The following is a 16,234-nucleotide window of genomic DNA, read 5'->3' as shown; positions in this document are numbered from 1 at the left end:
ACCTGCTGCTTGAAGTTGCCTGCCCCTTCAGCCCTCTGAGCGATGATCATAGAGATAGTCTACAAGGGTAACAGTCTCGACATCATTCCACTGCGCTGGTGTGGCCTTGGAGTGAGGGGGAGCATGACTTCAGGTTTGGCCATGAGAAGAGTAGTGTCTGTGCACAGATCGCAGTGATCGCGACCGCACCAGCAAAAAGCCTCTTACGCCGCTCTAGGGTTAGATGAGGGTATACATCCATTGATAATATGTACGTAGGAGAGAAGCAAGGTTCGAGCTCCGACATCTCGGAACGATGCCGGTGAACATTTTCGCAAACATGCAAAGCAAATATTGAAAAATATCGAAATATCGAGTTGCCGAACTAGCTCTTACAGAATTCAGGGCCCAAACTTAATCGACCTGCCAGACTCGTCATGCTATAACTTAATAATGTAATATGTAGCTTGGAATGACATCGATGTCGTTCAAACTGTTGTTCACATGCACCAACTTCTTGAGCGGCCTACCTTTTTTGGTTTCCAAGATCCAGTCCCACACCGGGTGAACGTCTATGATATGATATGACCCAGAAGTGCCATCCTTTTTGTCTTTGTCGTGAACTCTGCTGACTTTCCATTCAATTTCCTTTTTCGTAGTTCACCAATACTTACACATTCCGTATGAGCTCGAAGTTCTCCTTTCTCAGTTTTGTGCTCGTCTGTTTGATAAGTATAGCCTATTCCGCACGTCGTCTGTTTAATAACTTACTGTGGTTGTCGCTTGGTGTCTCGCCTCGGGTCATGATAACCTTACAAGAAGATAACCGCTTAGCAAGTTGCCTCTCGTTAATCACTGTGTTTTCTACTACACTGGGAAGTGCGCAACCCAGAATCCTGCGCGTGCGTGCATATCAATATGACTACATACACTTCGTGACGTTGTAGACGTGAGCTCGGAGGAAACTCCCCGTCCGGGATACCGCACGTGACCCGTTGTCATTGAAACTTTTATTCGGTTCACTGGTTTATTAGATTACATAAGATAGGCCTCGAGCAGTTTCTGTAAACGTCACGTGATAAAGTGTGATGAAGCGTGACAAAAGCAATGAATGTGTATAGGATGTCCATGGCGACAAGATATAAAAAAACAAAAACGGAGAAGTTGTAGTATACGTACTTTTTAACGAGTCATTTGTTTTAGAATTACCATTTGTGTGAAATTGAAGGAGGAGATAGCGACACAAGCAAGGTTTAAGGCATACATTGTATCTGGAGTCCCGGTACCAAATGCAGTAATCACAAGTAAAGTCACAGCTAAGTCACATCACGTGATGTTTGCAGAAACTGCTTGAGGCCTATCTTACATATAGCAAAGCTTCACGTAATCCTTTCAAGCAAAGCCACTTAATATTCCATCCTGCAGGCCGTATTCTTCCCCCAAGATATATTGTTTGTCTATCTTGCACCATGATTCTGGGAGACTTCTCTGCTTGTATATTCATGGATGGCCAGGAGCTTCCAGAGTATGATATCGTCGTTTCCAGTACGCCAACAGAGAACAGAATAACGTGTTGGATCGCGTCAACTGCAGGCAAGGTACGTTGTCCATAAAATGCATAGCGAAAGACCCTTAGTATCTCCATAAGAAATTTCAAGTCAGCGCGAAATTTTTAGCCCGGCAGACCTCGGGAGCCTTATTAACCGTCTTCGTTGACGGTATTACCTGTCGTCCATACGTCATGCCTCCGGGCTGGACTGGTACACAGAACATAACGCATCTGAGCAATAGTTATGTTAAAAGAGATTTCATGTTCTCCCAACTTGAGCTTACTGGTTAGTATGCGAAAGTTCCCGAAGCCTTCTTCCAAGTTCTAATGCTAAACATCAGATGACGACTCAATGCTCGATGATCGAAGCGCAAATGATATAGGTCAAATTATGATGGAGGTAGTGCAGGGGAAGTACACCATGAAAGAACAAGTAATGGGTTCCCATAACGTGAACGACCGTACCCTTCGTGTGCGGGAAGGCAAGGTGCATGAACGCGCCAAGAAGGCATGCCCTCATCGTGTTGTGTGCGTAAAATTTCATCGCAAACCTCACTGTTTTATGATTGTCATTTTGTTAAGCTTCGGAGAAGAAGTACCCGATCAAAGCCCAGTATCAGCCTTCAAGATTATACCAGACAATAGTCCAAAGACTGTCTTCGTATTCAAGTACACGCGCTTGGGTGGGCCATGATGTTTTCTACGCGCATTCGCCACTCACACATGGTCCCGATCCCAGACATCCTGCAAGCAATGGGAGTAGCACCACGTACATCAATCATGGCAGACACAGAGGCAGAGATGGAGGATCATGACGATGACAATGAAGTCATGGATGGGTCTGATGAGTCCTTGCCCTCAGATGATGTCAAACCACTGGCAAGGATTCGAGAGCTAGAGGTAATTTTTTGTTTTGGTGATATCTTTTCCTCCAGCTCATTCTCGTCTTGCAGATGGAGCTTCAGCGCTTGCGTGCACAAGTAGAAGATCGGAAGCCCTCGCTTGTCAAGTTGGAACACGGGGGATCGCGACGGAAACCCGCTGCTATGGAGGTTATTGATCTCACTGAGGATTAGCTTCTCTTTTCTTGGGTTCAGGTCCTCCGTTCTGAGGTAAGCAATCAAATTCCCAGTGTGATGGACACCACCATGCATTTTCTAGGAACTCGATTATCTGCAAGATGAAACACGCTACATCAATAGTTTCTGTGTGGTTCGAAATCATCATCACTATGATGTATGTATGTACATTGTATAGGTGCAGAACTTTGAAAGTCTGTCGCCACGAGTCCTGACGTTACGCTTACGACTCGAATAATACTTTCTTGTACCGTTAGTACTACGCCTTGTTCTATAACCACTGTATAATGACATTCCAAGTCGTATATAGACTTCATATAATAACAGCTCGCACTCCGAGGTTTCAGAAGTTCAAACATTCAAGATTAATACAAACAAACTTTTATCACTTTCTTTCTCCCGTGGCAGGGTCGAATATCCACACTCATGCTCCTCGGAGACTTCTGTGCCTGGCCTGCGCTGCAGTTGATGGAAATGAGCTCAGCGCTCACGATCGAGAATTTCGTGGCACCGCCGTCTCCTCTTGAAGATAGGAGGCTAGTACTAGGTACATGCTGGATTGTATCTGAGGAAGGAAATCGGATATCCTCTCAACTCGCGTTCCGAATGTCGCGGCATAAGTACGGAGCTCAATGTCGTTTCGCTCAAGTGTTTCCGGTTGGTACCAGGACATTCCGAAACGCACACAACGTTTACAATGACTTATCAATGATGCGGTACTGCGCACTATGTATTAGCTCTCGTGACCAACTCGCGACTTTCATATCTCCTCGACCGCCGGTACTTGCCGGCAATGCAATGGCGACTTGATATTGTTCCACTGTTGACCGGTATCTAGACCTTCATGATCATGCTGAGCGGTATTCAGATGATGACGGCTACCTACTGCCCTTGGATGATCATGGGGGACAATTGTATATTTTACGAACACACAGCTATTGGGACATTCAAGAAGTATATCGTGTGAGTGGCAGTCATATTTTGGGACTTGACTCGTTCCATAACTGCAGCCTCGAAGACGAAGCTAAGAGAACCTCCGGTACAGACAAACCTCCTATTTGATTGATCTTATGCTCCGTCGGTAAGCTTGTCTCCGATTTCTGTACCGAACACAATAAATGTCGTCGCTCTCTGCGATTATTAGCCGGAAGCCTATGGGTGGACCGGAAGCCGATCAACTCGCATGGTCCTAATGAGTGTAGAATGAGCTGAAACGCTCGCGGCAAAAGGAGGGACTCGGGATTCCGAATCAAGTTAGGAGGACCGTCATCCTCGTGAGCGGGGATATTTCTGCCACTGAGACTACCGGCCTGACGTCAGTACAGCCTTGAGTAGATCCTGCCGGCGGCAGGTGCTCATTCTCAAATACTACCCTTCCGGTGTAATCGGTACCCCACAGAAGTCGGTACTTTCACAAAACTCGTGTTTATAAACACGGATATCATTCTCTCTGTTATGACTCATTATGATGTTGAACGACCACGTGAACTGGAGTAGAATGGAGCGAGATAGTTGAAAGTGCCGAAGCCACGTAAAGATATCGACACCTGTCGATATGTGCCGTGGCATTTGCGTGACTGCCAGCGTCTGTGGCGTACCGATTGCACCGGAAGGGATAGTATACAAACATGGCGTCCTCGGTGTGATGTCCTGTACCGGCCCGAATCCTTCTTTCGATTCCTCAAAATCTATGCCGTGTTTCGTCCATGGTGCCTGTCTGTACTGCCTGGTCAGTATCACGTCGCATGACACCACTCGTGGTTGAAATTGAAACATCACATGAAGACGGTGACTCGTACATCGATTCTATTCTCCTGATAACTTTCTGATGTTCTCCGAAGTGGTAAAGTGGCGCAGAATTCTTGAAAGGGGGGCTGAGAGGAGTAGCGGAAACAGTATTTTTGTGCGTATCTGTCACAAAGCTGAAAACGAAGAAATGTGAATGTCACATATTGTCCAGAAATTTAGAGTTTAACCAACGCGTTGTTTGGAGTATAATGGCGCCTTATCAAAATAGTAACGGCATTGAGTGATAGACTGGATTGCGTTGAGTTTCGGCCGCCTTTCCGGATCTACATCAACTCCTCGGACTTTATTGACACGAAGGAGTACTAGTCCATATGTGATAGTGATTCCACGTAGAGACACCTCATGTTTTTGGTCCATGATCCGTTGCCAACCTGTTGAAGAAGGAACCAGAGCGCTGGACATTTGCGGTCCGTTACATCGGCCGATGTGAACCCAGCGTTGACAACTCCTATGTGCCGTTCCTCACGTGTCATCAATCTTTACGGGTCAGGCGTGCATCGCGACTTGTCTGAAATGACCGCAAGTCAGCACATTATGACGTGCTTTGTGAATGGCCCAGAGCTCAAATGAAAAGCCGTTTTGTAAAGCCTGACCTCATTTCCACTGTTCCGGAAGTATCACAAAGCTGCTAGACCAGCAGATAATGAGTTCATTAAAATCGAAGATTAAGCTTGCAAGAAACATTTACCATCTCCAAGATGTGAATCGCGAGTAGGTATGGTCCGGGCTAAAATCACAGCGAGAAGTACGCATTTCCAAGTGGTCTAGAGGTGCCTAGCACCAGGCCATAGCCACCGAGGAGGTACCAGTAACGTCATTCAGTTGCTGTGAAGAACGTTCATCAACGTACCAACAAGTTTGGTTTGAAAGGAAGAGTTTTGGGATATGTCACATGACGTGAACGCGTTCCTTGGTGTCGCTGAGTTTCAAATTTAATTAGTGGATAAAAGCACGCGTAATTCCATGCACGCCTTTCTGTACCTGGTTAAGCGCGTGTACATCGATTGAAAGCTATCCACGTCATCATTCTCCTTTCCTTCAATGCTATCCTATGGGACGCTACGAGCGTGCATCAGGGTCGATGGACAAGCTTTGGAGAGCTATGGAATTGAGACGTTTCCAGAAGAAAATAAGGTGACCTGTTGGATTGCTTCGGAAGCAGGAAAGGTGTGTACTTCGTGAATTTGTACATGAGGCGACCCCCAACGCCGCCTCCTGTCACTCCTGCAGACGTTCTCTGTAGTATGGCAAGATATCAACTATGCACGCCAGTATCACCAAACAGGAGATGTGACACTCGATGGCATACATGGAGGGGGTCAATTAATGCATGCTTTAGGTTTCAATGAGCCACCGACGTATCAGAGATGTACGGCAGAATTCAAATACGTCAACACATCAATGAATTCCATCCGTCCGCTTACCTTCTCGAGGCTTCAGCTGACGGGTCAGTTTTATCTAGTGCAGACCATCAGACTCCAGAAGGATGCTCATATACTTACAGATGAAGATAAACACCTGAATTCTGCACACGCAGATCTCGGAGAAATTTCCTTGGCCATCTGGCCTGTGAGTGTGATTGGCATGGGCCACCGAAAAAATACAATCTCTGCTAAGGGAACGATAGTTCACGAGCGCTCAAAGAAGGCATCAAGTCACTGTGTGGGGTGCGTAGTTTTGCTCCATCTCGTCACCCAAGTCACATACGATCTTAGGTTTGGAGAGGAGATCCGTGTGCCACCGCAACAGGTAATTAACGTGGCGCGCGTTGGAATAACCCCCACGGCTACATTTGTTTTCAGGTACAGACCATTTGGTTCGTGTGCAAAACATAGTCGGTAATTATATTCTGATACTCATATATCCTTACTAGATCGACTCGTGGCAGATGGTATTGCCCCGCCACCTATGCAACCTTCATGGGGAACCAAGCGTGAAGCTCCTGTAGACGTACCAGAATCTGAAGATTACAACGATGGGACAGGCTCAGATATAGATGATGAAGCCTTGCGTGAGCTTAATGCGCTGAAAGTCAGATCTTTTCTTGCGATATGCTTATAGAAGCGCTGACACCCAATTTACGAAGGCACAAGTGAAAAGGCTCGAGGAAAGAATAACCACTACCCGCAGTGCCAAGAGGGTAAAATTGGAGTCCAGTGACAGCATGCGGAGTCAGTGAGACGTTGAGAAGTATCACTACCTTATAGGTAGGTTTCTAATCTCTCCCCAATAGCTTGATCACTGAAAGCACAAGCGCACACAACGTAATTCCGACCCACGTCTTTCTTTTGGACTCTCACTCTGTCACATTCACATGCATGAGAAAACGCGCATCGAGGTTTGACTGTTTTCCGCTCCAATAATGTCCCCGTCCCGCACACCGTAACGAAGGAAATGCTTTAGAGCATTCAACAGCATTGCATCTTCGCCTATTTCCGTATCCATCTACCATTAATTGACGTCAAATCTGCATCGGCGTTGACCATCCCCTCGTCATGCTCCAATTATATTTCAATCTTGTACAATCGGCCGTGGTTCGTTTTCTTGATAGGTACGTTCTTGCGGGATACTTGAACTCTCGCTGACCAAACCCTGACGAGCAGATTAATCGTATACATAGTTCATTCTCACCCGTTAATCCTCGATCGATTTTAATAGCCTGCGATCACGGTCCGTCTTGTGCAATCACCGCCTCCACTTCTCAGATCAGCTGATTTGACTCTACGTACCGTCACTTAATCAAGGTGTCTTCTTGACGAACCACTCCTCTTACTTTCCTACGCATAGATATCCATGCTGGACGTGGATCTAGTTAGCTCGAAATGATAACGGCTTTTGCGCTATTTGATTTTTGCCTGATCACAGCCCTGCTCAGCATCCCTCGGAAATGAGGCAAACGTTATTTCTTAAGGAAATGGGCTTCCATGTGCAAGGGGAAGGTGGGCTAGGCTGTGCACCTTGTGTTTTTCACTAATCTGGTCTAGTCTGGTCTGGTCTCCAGGCGCATCCAGGGACCGCTCGCTGGACTATACGTGAAACGTCCGGCGTCCAACTTGCCAGCCTCGAGGTTGGCGTTAATTTTGTACGTACCTTTGGTTGCTTCTATAACGAAGCTCCACATAGGATAAACTTGTGGAGCGCACGAGGGATTCCTGTGCAGGGAATTTCCATCAATTGCACTCTGTGCGGCCCTAAAATGTCGCGAAATAGCGTAACTGCCTCGTGGGTTGTGGCACCAATGACTATAAAGCCCACACAATTCCTTCCTGTATAACGAAATATCCTCTGTACCTCATCGGAGTTCACGTCATAAGCACAATGACTGTAAGCGTAACGCTCCATTATTATGTGCCTCGTGTTCATCGTTTGCTCACCAACCCCATGCAGCAGTGCACCAGCAACAAGCCCTCCGGACCTATCCGTCGAAGATTAAGGCTTCTTGATAAAGCTGTGCAATTTTTATCGCGCCTAGATGGTCGAGGGCCTCACACAATACACGAGGTGTCCCTAAACACTTCATTCCATTCGCTTCCGTTGAGTCAGGTAAATAATAGCAATGAGTATAAAGACCCATGTCCGATACTTAATTTTCGCACAGGAACAAAGCCCTTCCATCCATTCAACATTTGACTTCCACTCAATCTCTGACATGCCTGACCAACAACTCGCACTCATCATCCCATCCAAGCAAGCGACTTTTACCGTCGCTAGCCGAAAAATACCCAAGCCAGGCCCTGGCGAGGTTCTCGTCAAACTCCAGGCCACTGCGCTCAACCCTTTCGATGCTAAGATCCACAGAGATGGCACTTTCGTCGACAGCTATCCTGCAGTTCTGGGCACCGACGGTGCTGGCATCGTCGAAGAAATTGGTGAAGGCGTTACAAAATTCAATCCAGGGGAAAGAATGTATGCCATCTCATTTCTATAATGGCCACGTTCGTTGTGAGATTGATCGTTACTTCGGCTAGATTCTTCCATGGTGCCTTTGACGATAACGATCTGGCAACCTTTCAGCAGTATTGCGTAGTCACAACTGACTTCGCAGCTAAGGCAAGTTAATCCCCGCGATCGGTAGTCGAGACTCGTGTTGATCGATATTACTCAGGTCCCGAGAAGCTTATCGCTCGACCAGGCAAGTACTATCGCATGCGGAATTGGCACAGCCGCGATCGGGATGTACGGTACCATGAATGGTATCGGTCTCATTCCACCTTGGGAGCGCGGCGGATGGTCCAAGTACAAAGGTTGGCCCATCTTGATCCTCGGTGGTGCCGGCTCTGTGGGCAACTACGGTAAGCTTAGCGGCTCATTGCCACAGCCAAGACATCTTACTAATACATCACTGCTACTAGTTATCCAACTAGCGAAACTATCGGGCTTCTCACCTATCATTACCACTTCCTCGCTGAAGCACACGGAACGTCTGAAGAGTCTCGGAGCAAACCACGTCATAGACAGATATCTTCCACTATCAGCACTCAAACAGGCCGTGATGAAAATTACGGGCTCTCGCATACATATGATGTACGACTGCATATCCACAGCAGAGACGCAGGAGGCTGCTTGGTCATTGCTTGCGCCAGGAGGGAAGCTTGTTGTCACACAGCCATCCTTGATTAGCAAGGACAGCTATGACAGTAGGCAGGTGGTTCCTGTAGACGGAAGCCCGCAATCAGACGAGAACTGGGAAACGGGGAAGAGGCTGTGGGCTCATCTTGAGAGATGGGTCGAAGAGGGTCACATACGGGTATGTATCAATCAAACCTTACCTCTAGGTATTCTCTAACATTTTTTCAGCCAAACAATGTCGAACTAGTATCTGGCGGGCTGCGTGCAATACCAGATGCGCTCGAGAGATTCAACGCTGGGAAGGTAGACGGAGTGAAACTGGTAGTTCGACCACAAGAAACTTAACAATTTTGCACGGGCGATCTGGGACATATATGATCATTATTTTATCTAGATACCCCCTGCATTACCTTCATTTCTTTGTCAATATGAATTGCTTCTTGCATGTGTCATCATTTCAAAAATGGTCGCGACTCGGAGTCGTATATAAAAATGGGACCCCTATGTAGAGTCGCTTTCAATCGTGCTCTCATCTTCCTAACCATGTCTGATACAAAGCAACAAAAAGCACTCTTACTGAAGTCCAAGCACGGCCAATTCGCTGTTGGTTTGAACAGCATCCCGAAGCCCGGGAAGGATGAGGTCTTGATCAAGGTTTACTCTGTAGCCCTTAATCCTATCGACTACAAAGTTCAGGAAACCGGGATGTTTGTCGACCACTACCCAGTAGTACTCGGTGAGGATATTGCTGGTACCGTCGACGAAGTGGGAGAAGGCGTTCTCAACTTCGCGAAGGGAGACAGAGTGTGAGCACTATTAGCCCCTGAGTTGTGCCTGGGTCGCTTCCTTACCTTATTCGCTGTAGATTCACGCATGGCCAGTTTTCAAATGATAAAGCTGGTTTCCAACAGTTCGCACTTGGAGTTACGGATTTCACTGCGAAGGTATGTTCTTATTGAAGGATTTGCATTGGTACTGACAGCATATAGATTCCGGATAATTTGGGATATGATGACGCAGCCACTATTCCATTGGCCCTCGACACTGCTTCGACTGGCCTGTATAATAAAACCACGTACGGGTTTGGCCTCACGCCGCCTTGGGTAAAGGGCGGTATCGGCATGTACTCCGGGACTCCGATCGTCATTCTTGGTGGAGCGTCAGCTGTTGGGTCTTATGGTAAGTTGCTGTCAAGAGAAGTATCATTCTAACCTTCCCCTTTCAGTCATTCAGCTGGCTCACCTCTCTGGGTTCTCTCCTATCATCACGACTGCGTCGCCTGCCCATGAAGTGTACCTGAAGTCGCTTGGGGCTACCCATGTATTGAACAGGCACCTTTCTGCCGACGTTGTCAAGGCTGCTATCAACGGATTTACAAAGAACCCGATCAAGTACGTGTATGATGCTATTGCTCTCTCTGAGACACAGCAGGTTGGATGGTCGATCCTCGATGCGAAAGGATGCCTAGTTTTGACGCTTCCGGCATCAGTCCAAGAAGACGAAGGAAAGGAACGCAAAGCTATTATGACATTCGGAAGTCCACATACGAAAGAAAACAAGGAGCTTTGCAAGGGGTTGTGGGCCATTCTTTCGCAGTGGCTTGAAGCAGGGACCATTAAGGTGAGGTATCAAGCATATCCCAGTCTCACTGCCGCTGACCTACCTCATATAGCCTCTTAGGTACGAAGTTCTTCCTGATGGTCTTGAAGGAATCATCGGGGGGTTGGAACAAATGAAGGCGGCGAAAGTAAGTGGGAAAAAGTTGGTTGCTCACCCGCAAGACACCAAGTGAGGCCATACTATGTGGTCGACGAGGAAGTCAATGTGATTTTCGTCTGGTTTGTCACTGTATTTTTATTCAAGTGCCGGCATCGCATCACTATGTATTAGTAAATTATTTCAAGAACAAACCTGTAATTCAGATTTCATTCGAGTTGCAATTGGTGCGCAAGGAAATGATTGGCGTCTCTGCAAAACTTATTTGAAATTTTGAACACAAATAATTTCTCAAGTTAAACAAACACAATAATTAATGATAATTTTTTTTACCTCACGTTGAATCAAGCCAGGTCGTAATAGTCTGAACTCTAGACGTAATGCCTGGTCGGGGCCTCGTGTCAGTTGCTTCCATCAGCCAGTTTGTGGTTTTTAGCTTTGTCTTGCATGTGCTGTGACTTACGAACAAATTCCTCGACTGATCATGCGAGGACCTTTTGAGACTCTCTGCATCTCGGAAATTCTCGCAGTTATCCTTGATGGTTTGCAAGGCGACAAGAAGTCGTTATACCACATGTCTTGCTGTTGTCGTGCATTTACAGATCCTGCCCTCGATGTCCTCTGGAGATCCATGCACTCATTTGCGCCATTCACTTCGTTGATTCCACAAAGCGCGTCATTTGCGAATGTAAGTGACTCATCTCACGTCTGTCGCTGATGCCAATCCTCATTATACCTGCAGGACTCCTGGACGACAGACCACGATCTCCTAAAGTATCGCCCATCGAACGACTGGAAAACATTCGACAAATACGCTGCACGAGTACGGAGTTTGTGCATAGGAGACTACATCAATAACATCGCAGACCTCGTAAAAACCCAGGATTGTTATACATGTCTCACAGTCATTCGAGGACAGGATGGATGTCATCCTTTCCCAAAATTACGAAGTCTGATCTATATCCTCTACGGGCCAATTTCCCCGCAAGCGAAGCCATTTCCCCCCTCCCTGCGATCTCTCACTCTCGTGTGTCGCGACGCGATCGATTGTGACCCTATTGAATTGGTACTTGACCGCGCCGTCGCTGAAGCACCGCGTCTAAAGGAACTGCGCATTATTGGTCTCATGCGGACAATGAGAACGTTGCACCCAACACCCCAACCTCATTTCGGGCAGATCGAGAGCCTCGATCTAAGCAAAGCTTATATTCGTGCCCCCGAGCTTGCAACTCTTTGCACGCTATTGTCCCAGGCACCTATCTCAGACCTCAAAATCCACCTCCAAGATCGCTTGGACATAGATTGGGACGCCATTCCTCCGATGTTCCCTGCATTGAAGCAGTTGGATGTTCGTGGATCAATGTCTTCCGTCACCCTCTTCATGTCACGTCTTGCAGCAACAAACCTACATACGCTGGTTTTTCAGCCGAACGGGTATTTTCAGGGTGTCGTGATCGTCTTTGATTACCTCATACCTATCATCGTTAAGACGTTCGGAAAGTCGCTGAAATCACTTGATCTTCATATCAATGGACCTAGGCCTCGTGCCGAGGATAGTGACGTTATCAAGAGTATTTTTCAGGGGCTTGAGCCTCTTATGGAAGCAGGCTTGCAATCACTGCGCCTCTTTTTGCAGGTAGGCTCCACACTGAGACCAGTGCAATTCCCTCCGGAAGTGCAGTCCATGCTTGAGCCCTCCGCTTGGCCTTCCTTGAAGCACTTTCACTTTGCGACAAAAGAGTAGCAATACGCAGTGTTCTTCCTTGATATAAGCAATCGGTCAGGTTATACACTAGCATGGTTAGTCTTTTGGTCCCTGTCTAAGTACTGGGGTGGTCTAGGCGCTCGAGAGTTTGCTATTTACATAACTTTAGCAGGGCCGATTTTTTTAATTTTTTTTTCCCCATAACTTTAAGTACTACACACTGTTACGTCAGCATCCAGACAATTTAGATAGGTACCGGTCGTACGGCACCTGTAAAATCCATATTCTCGGCTGCATGCTCAGCATTTAGGACAAAGAACAGCGGTACTCACATTCAATTCTCGATGAGCTTTGCTATGGATTTACTCTTGTTGGCGACCAGCTGGGCTCACGTTCTTTTGGCACCATACACGAAAGTCGAAGAAAGTTTCAACCTGCACGCAACCCATGATGTTCTTATGTATGGAGTTGGAAGGAATAATTTGCACAAGGCATGAAACTTCCTCATCTCATCTCTTCGTATCTGATCTGTTGCGAAGTTTGACCATAACACCTTTTCAGGTGCCGTACCACGGACGTTCATAGGAAGCATTCTACTTGCGTGGCTCACTTCACCTGTCGCCTATGTAGCCAGTCAGTGGGGCTTGCTAAGCACAAAGCTCGACCTTCAGATAGCAGGTTTGATTCTATCTCAACACTTGTCTCGCAGCGTTTTGACCTTTCTCATAGTGCGTTTGGTCCTTGCTACGCTAAATGCAACAGGTCTCATGTTGATACGGCGGGCTGTATGTAGACGATTTGGTCGTCCAACTGGCCTCATGTATGTCCTCCTGATATGTTCGCAATTCCATCTGCCGTTTTGGATGGGCAGGACATTACCAAACATGTTCGCATTGTTCCCTGGTAGGTGATTTTCCTGCGACACAAGCCTCGGCTCAACAAAGGACAACCACAAGTCAACCTTGCATTCTACGCGTTGTACGACAGAGCTCCACACTCCCAATATCCTGCAAGAAGGAGTGCCGATGTTGCATTTGCTTTACTGACGTTCACTGCCGTTGTGTTCCGCTCGGAGGTCGTGCTATTACTAGCTCCTCTTGCCATCCAAGCACTTCTTCTCCGGCATATCAGTTTTATGAGACTGATTAGAATTGGTTTTTTCTCTGGCGTGCTGTCCATCGGTGCGTATCTTTCTTTGTGCACTGAAAGGTCTGCAACTGTTGAGCGACCAGTTTTAACCGTTACCATCGACTCATACATGTGGAACCAGTGGCCGCTGTGGCCCGAGATGTATGGTATATATTTCAATGTATATCAAGGCAAGAGTTCTGATTGGGGCGTAAGTTGTGACTTTATTTTTCTTTTGCGTCTCTCACCCATTGTGCAGACCTCACCTGTGCACGCGTATTTCCTTTCACACCTTCCAAAGCTTCTTCTTGGATCCTTACCGTTGGCTATACTCGGAGCTATCTCGGATAACCGTGTCCGGGCCCTAATGTACCCCCCAGTACTCTTTATTGCCCTCATCAGTTGTTTGGGTCACAAAGAATGGCGCTTCATTATCTATGTCGTTCCCCTATTCAATATCGCCGCCGCTCGGGGTGCCTGGTGGATGTAAGTATCCATATTTTCTACTTCGTTTGATCAGAGGCACACTGAGCTTTTCAACAGGGTATCTCGAAGGAAAGGTGGTCTTTTCGGAAGGATGATGTTTCTCGCAGCTATGGGCATACTTGCTCTGAATTGTGCCATCACTATCGTATCGACACGCGCGTCGATGGCAAACTACCCTGGTGGTTCTGCACTCGTAACATTCAACGATCAATATGCAGACCAACATGCTGGTATGAGCCACGGCGAATGAGCTTCTGAGTCTCGCTGACAACACCATCGCAGTGCAAGTTCACATATCTAACCTTGCAGCCCAGACTGGGGCCTCGCTCTTCCTCCAGAGTCATTCACCACCTTATATCCCATCCATGACCGCACCAGCAACAAATGATTGGGTCTATAACAAGACGGAAAGTCTGTCCCCACGCGATCTTACAACATCAACACCGTTTACTCACCTCATTGCCGAGTCTTCGGTAGAGTTCACCGGGACTGGTCGATGGAAGTTAGTAGACAGCGTGCAGGGGTTCTCAAGATGGAAGTGGAACATTCCGCGAGGCGGCATCGCCAAGGTTCTGGAAGTTCCCCTCCATCAGTGGTTAAGCGTGTTGGAGATGGAGACGAACGACCAGCTTTATATACTAGAGAGAGTGAAGTAATATTTTCTGTACCTTGCTATCTTGATTCAGCCTGACATCTACTTGAGTGATTCTGCCAATGCGTGGAAATGAATTACCTTGTTTGTTACCGGGTGCCGTGTATCAATGATCCTTTGTTTGAATCACGTATCACTGGTACTCCGGGTATGTACTAGGTGAGCGTTCTCGGGGCCCACGCGCCAAAAGTACTGGACTGGACTCTCAGGCTGCTTCTTATCGTGGTGCGTCCGCTATGATTGTCAATGTTAAGATGCTGAAGCGCTGTCAAACAGTGAACATGATGTTATGTCTTTTACCTGTACTTGTAGAATATGTATGTACTATGTAGAGGTTTAACTCATAATGCGTTGTGATGCACAGACTCCTAGTAGATGATCATCGCTCATAGTAAGCTTTTAGAGCTAGTTCGGCAACTCGATATTTTCGATATTTTTCAATATTTGCTTTGGCATGTTTGCGAAAATGTTCACCGGCATCGTTCCGAGATGTCGGAGCTCGAACCTTGCTTCTCTCCTACTGTACATATTATCAATGGATGTATACCCTCATCTAACCCTAGAGCGGCGTAAGAGGCTTTTTGCTGGTGCGGTCGCGATCACTGCGATCTGTGCACAGTACACTACTCTTCTCATGGCCCAACCTGAAGTCAATGCTCCCCCTAAGTCCAAGGCGATTCGGAGCTTGAATTTGAGCTTATCAACAAGATCAGTGATAATGAGGGTAGGGTATATACCTTGATGGATCCCCAACCACTGGGGTTCGCGATGGAGCGCCAACGCCTAGCAGCGCTCATGACGAATCCTCGGCCAGAGGTCCGGGAACGACTCCTCAAATGCATGGTACTCGTAATCAGCATCGTTGTTGCTTCTACGCACGGCATCCTACAATCAATATATCCCAAAGATCCCGAGCCCTATCACACTTCAGCGCTAACTGGGCAAGACTGGGTGATCGAGTTGCTCACTGGTCACCCAGAGCGCATCAGGTGTGAGCTTGGCATGCGCGCCAATGCATTTGTGGAGCTTATCTCCGAGCTTCGCACCATGGGCCATTCAGACTCCAAGTTTGTGTCCCTCGAGGAACAACTTGCGATTTTTCTTTACACCTCTGTGACTGGCCTATCAATCAGGCATGTTGCGGAGAGATTTCAACGCTCGAACGAAACGATTTCACGGTGAGTTTATTTTATTTTATTTCAAGTGACAGTATCTAATAGTATGTAGTTATTTCCGCAAGATGCTTATCATCTTCACGTCGGACCCGTTCTATTCAAGATACGTGCGCTTTCCAGATGGTTCGGTCCCCCGCAAAATTCGGAAGAACCCCAAATGGTGGCCCTTTTTCAAGGACGCTATTGGGGCGATCGACGGCAGTCACATCCACGTCACGCCTAAGGCCATCGAACGTCCGGTGTATCGTAATCGCAAGGGCTTCGTGTCGCAGAACTGCCTTTTCGCATGCGATTTCGAGCTCAACTTCACATACGCACTTACAGGCTGGGAAGGGTCGGCCACTGATGCTCGCGTCTACGAGGACGCCTGCTCTTACGACTTTCGCA

General features: G+C 47.3%; 7 protein-coding genes across 7 annotated transcripts; 6 read left to right on the top strand and 1 right to left on the bottom strand.

The window, feature by feature from the left end:
* Positions 1 to 1,362: 1,362 nt before the first annotated feature.
* Positions 1,363 to 2,963, top strand: F5891DRAFT_1088203 (uncharacterized protein). Its single transcript, XM_041363490.1, has 7 exons — positions 1,363 to 1,577; positions 1,628 to 1,814; positions 1,870 to 2,056; positions 2,111 to 2,211; positions 2,268 to 2,428; positions 2,482 to 2,640; positions 2,690 to 2,963. Exons 1-6 carry the CDS (start codon positions 1,449 to 1,451, stop codon positions 2,602 to 2,604), a joined length of 888 nt encoding a protein of 295 aa, XP_041216352.1. The 5' UTR covers positions 1,363 to 1,448; the 3' UTR covers positions 2,605 to 2,640; positions 2,690 to 2,963.
* Positions 2,964 to 3,506: 543 nt separating this feature from the next.
* On the bottom strand, positions 3,507 to 5,290 carry F5891DRAFT_1088195 (uncharacterized protein). The gene is made up of 4 exons (XM_041363489.1): positions 5,105 to 5,290; positions 4,588 to 5,044; positions 4,387 to 4,529; positions 3,507 to 4,324 (listed from the first exon to the last, which is right to left on the bottom strand). The coding sequence occupies exons 2-4, from the start codon at positions 4,816 to 4,818 to the stop codon at positions 3,976 to 3,978; spliced, it is 723 nt and encodes a 240-aa protein (XP_041216351.1). The 5' UTR covers positions 4,819 to 5,044; positions 5,105 to 5,290; the 3' UTR covers positions 3,507 to 3,975.
* Positions 5,291 to 5,648: 358 nt separating this feature from the next.
* F5891DRAFT_438196 (uncharacterized protein) lies at positions 5,649 to 6,953 on the top strand. Its single transcript, XM_041371830.1, has 5 exons — positions 5,649 to 6,083; positions 6,132 to 6,232; positions 6,290 to 6,447; positions 6,503 to 6,623; positions 6,671 to 6,953. Exons 1-4 carry the CDS (start codon positions 5,743 to 5,745, stop codon positions 6,593 to 6,595), a joined length of 693 nt encoding a protein of 230 aa, XP_041216350.1. The 5' UTR covers positions 5,649 to 5,742; the 3' UTR covers positions 6,596 to 6,623; positions 6,671 to 6,953.
* Positions 6,954 to 8,065: 1,112 nt separating this feature from the next.
* F5891DRAFT_1132985 (chaperonin 10-like protein) lies at positions 8,066 to 9,330 on the top strand (the record flags this gene model as incomplete). The annotated part of the gene is made up of 5 exons (XM_041364749.1): positions 8,066 to 8,322; positions 8,385 to 8,466; positions 8,522 to 8,708; positions 8,769 to 9,163; positions 9,214 to 9,330. The coding sequence occupies 5 exons, from the start codon at positions 8,066 to 8,068 to the stop codon at positions 9,328 to 9,330; spliced, it is 1,038 nt and encodes a 345-aa protein (XP_041216349.1).
* A 195-nt stretch (positions 9,331 to 9,525) lies between these two features.
* Positions 9,526 to 10,890, top strand: F5891DRAFT_438192 (chaperonin 10-like protein; the record flags this gene model as incomplete). Its single annotated transcript, XM_041371829.1, has 5 exons — positions 9,526 to 9,791; positions 9,851 to 9,929; positions 9,975 to 10,164; positions 10,211 to 10,605; positions 10,658 to 10,890. 5 exons carry the CDS (start codon positions 9,529 to 9,531, stop codon positions 10,775 to 10,777), a joined length of 1,047 nt encoding a protein of 348 aa, XP_041216348.1. The 3' UTR covers positions 10,778 to 10,890.
* A 149-nt stretch (positions 10,891 to 11,039) lies between these two features.
* Positions 11,040 to 12,627, top strand: F5891DRAFT_438187 (uncharacterized protein). The gene is made up of 2 exons (XM_041371828.1): positions 11,040 to 11,389; positions 11,444 to 12,627. Exons 1-2 carry the CDS (start codon positions 11,186 to 11,188, stop codon positions 12,443 to 12,445), a joined length of 1,206 nt encoding a protein of 401 aa, XP_041216347.1. The 5' UTR covers positions 11,040 to 11,185; the 3' UTR covers positions 12,446 to 12,627.
* Positions 12,628 to 12,750: 123 nt separating this feature from the next.
* On the top strand, positions 12,751 to 14,733 carry F5891DRAFT_1121587 (glycosyltransferase family 22 protein; the record flags this gene model as incomplete). Its single annotated transcript, XM_041363842.1, has 8 exons — positions 12,751 to 12,873; positions 12,946 to 13,084; positions 13,136 to 13,309; positions 13,363 to 13,587; positions 13,639 to 13,745; positions 13,794 to 14,020; positions 14,078 to 14,250; positions 14,303 to 14,733. 8 exons carry the CDS (start codon positions 12,751 to 12,753, stop codon positions 14,674 to 14,676), a joined length of 1,542 nt encoding a protein of 513 aa, XP_041216346.1. The 3' UTR covers positions 14,677 to 14,733.
* Positions 14,734 to 16,234: the final 1,501 nt, after the last annotated feature.

Source organism: Suillus fuscotomentosus (genome assembly GCF_016647785.1).
Source record: "Suillus fuscotomentosus strain FC203 chromosome Unknown F5891scaffold_354, whole genome shotgun sequence".
Classification (NCBI taxonomy): domain Eukaryota; kingdom Fungi; phylum Basidiomycota; class Agaricomycetes; order Boletales; family Suillaceae; genus Suillus; species Suillus fuscotomentosus.
The sequence above is the reverse complement of the archived record's forward strand: the minus strand, read 5'-3'. Positions and strand labels throughout refer to the sequence as shown.

Coding starts and splice junctions, on each gene's coding strand:
- F5891DRAFT_438196 (XM_041371830.1), top strand. CDS start 5,743: ATGCATGCTTTAGGTTTCAATGAGCCACCGACGTATCAGAGATGTACG. Junction 6,084..6,131: donor GCATCAAGTCACTGTGTGGG/GTGCGTAGTTTT, acceptor ATACGATCTTAG/GTTTGGAGAGGAGATCCGTG. Junction 6,448..6,502: donor GTGAGCTTAATGCGCTGAAA/GTCAGATCTTTT, acceptor CAATTTACGAAG/GCACAAGTGAAAAGGCTCGA.
- F5891DRAFT_1088203 (XM_041363490.1), top strand. CDS start 1,449: ATGATTCTGGGAGACTTCTCTGCTTGTATATTCATGGATGGCCAGGAG. Junction 1,578..1,627: donor TCGCGTCAACTGCAGGCAAG/GTACGTTGTCCA, acceptor TATCTCCATAAG/AAATTTCAAGTCAGCGCGAA. Junction 2,429..2,481: donor CAAGGATTCGAGAGCTAGAG/GTAATTTTTTGT, acceptor CTCGTCTTGCAG/ATGGAGCTTCAGCGCTTGCG.
- F5891DRAFT_438187 (XM_041371828.1), top strand. CDS start 11,186: ATGCGAGGACCTTTTGAGACTCTCTGCATCTCGGAAATTCTCGCAGTT. Junction 11,390..11,443: donor AAAGCGCGTCATTTGCGAAT/GTAAGTGACTCA, acceptor TTATACCTGCAG/GACTCCTGGACGACAGACCA.
- F5891DRAFT_1088195 (XM_041363489.1), bottom strand. CDS start 4,818: ATGTCCAGCGCTCTGGTTCCTTCTTCAACAGGTTGGCAACGGATCATG. Junction 4,530..4,587: donor CATTATACTCCAAACAACGC/GTTGGTTAAACT, acceptor CTTCGTTTTCAG/CTTTGTGACAGATACGCACA. Junction 4,325..4,386: donor GTACGAGTCACCGTCTTCAT/GTGATGTTTCAA, acceptor CAGGCAGTACAG/ACAGGCACCATGGACGAAAC.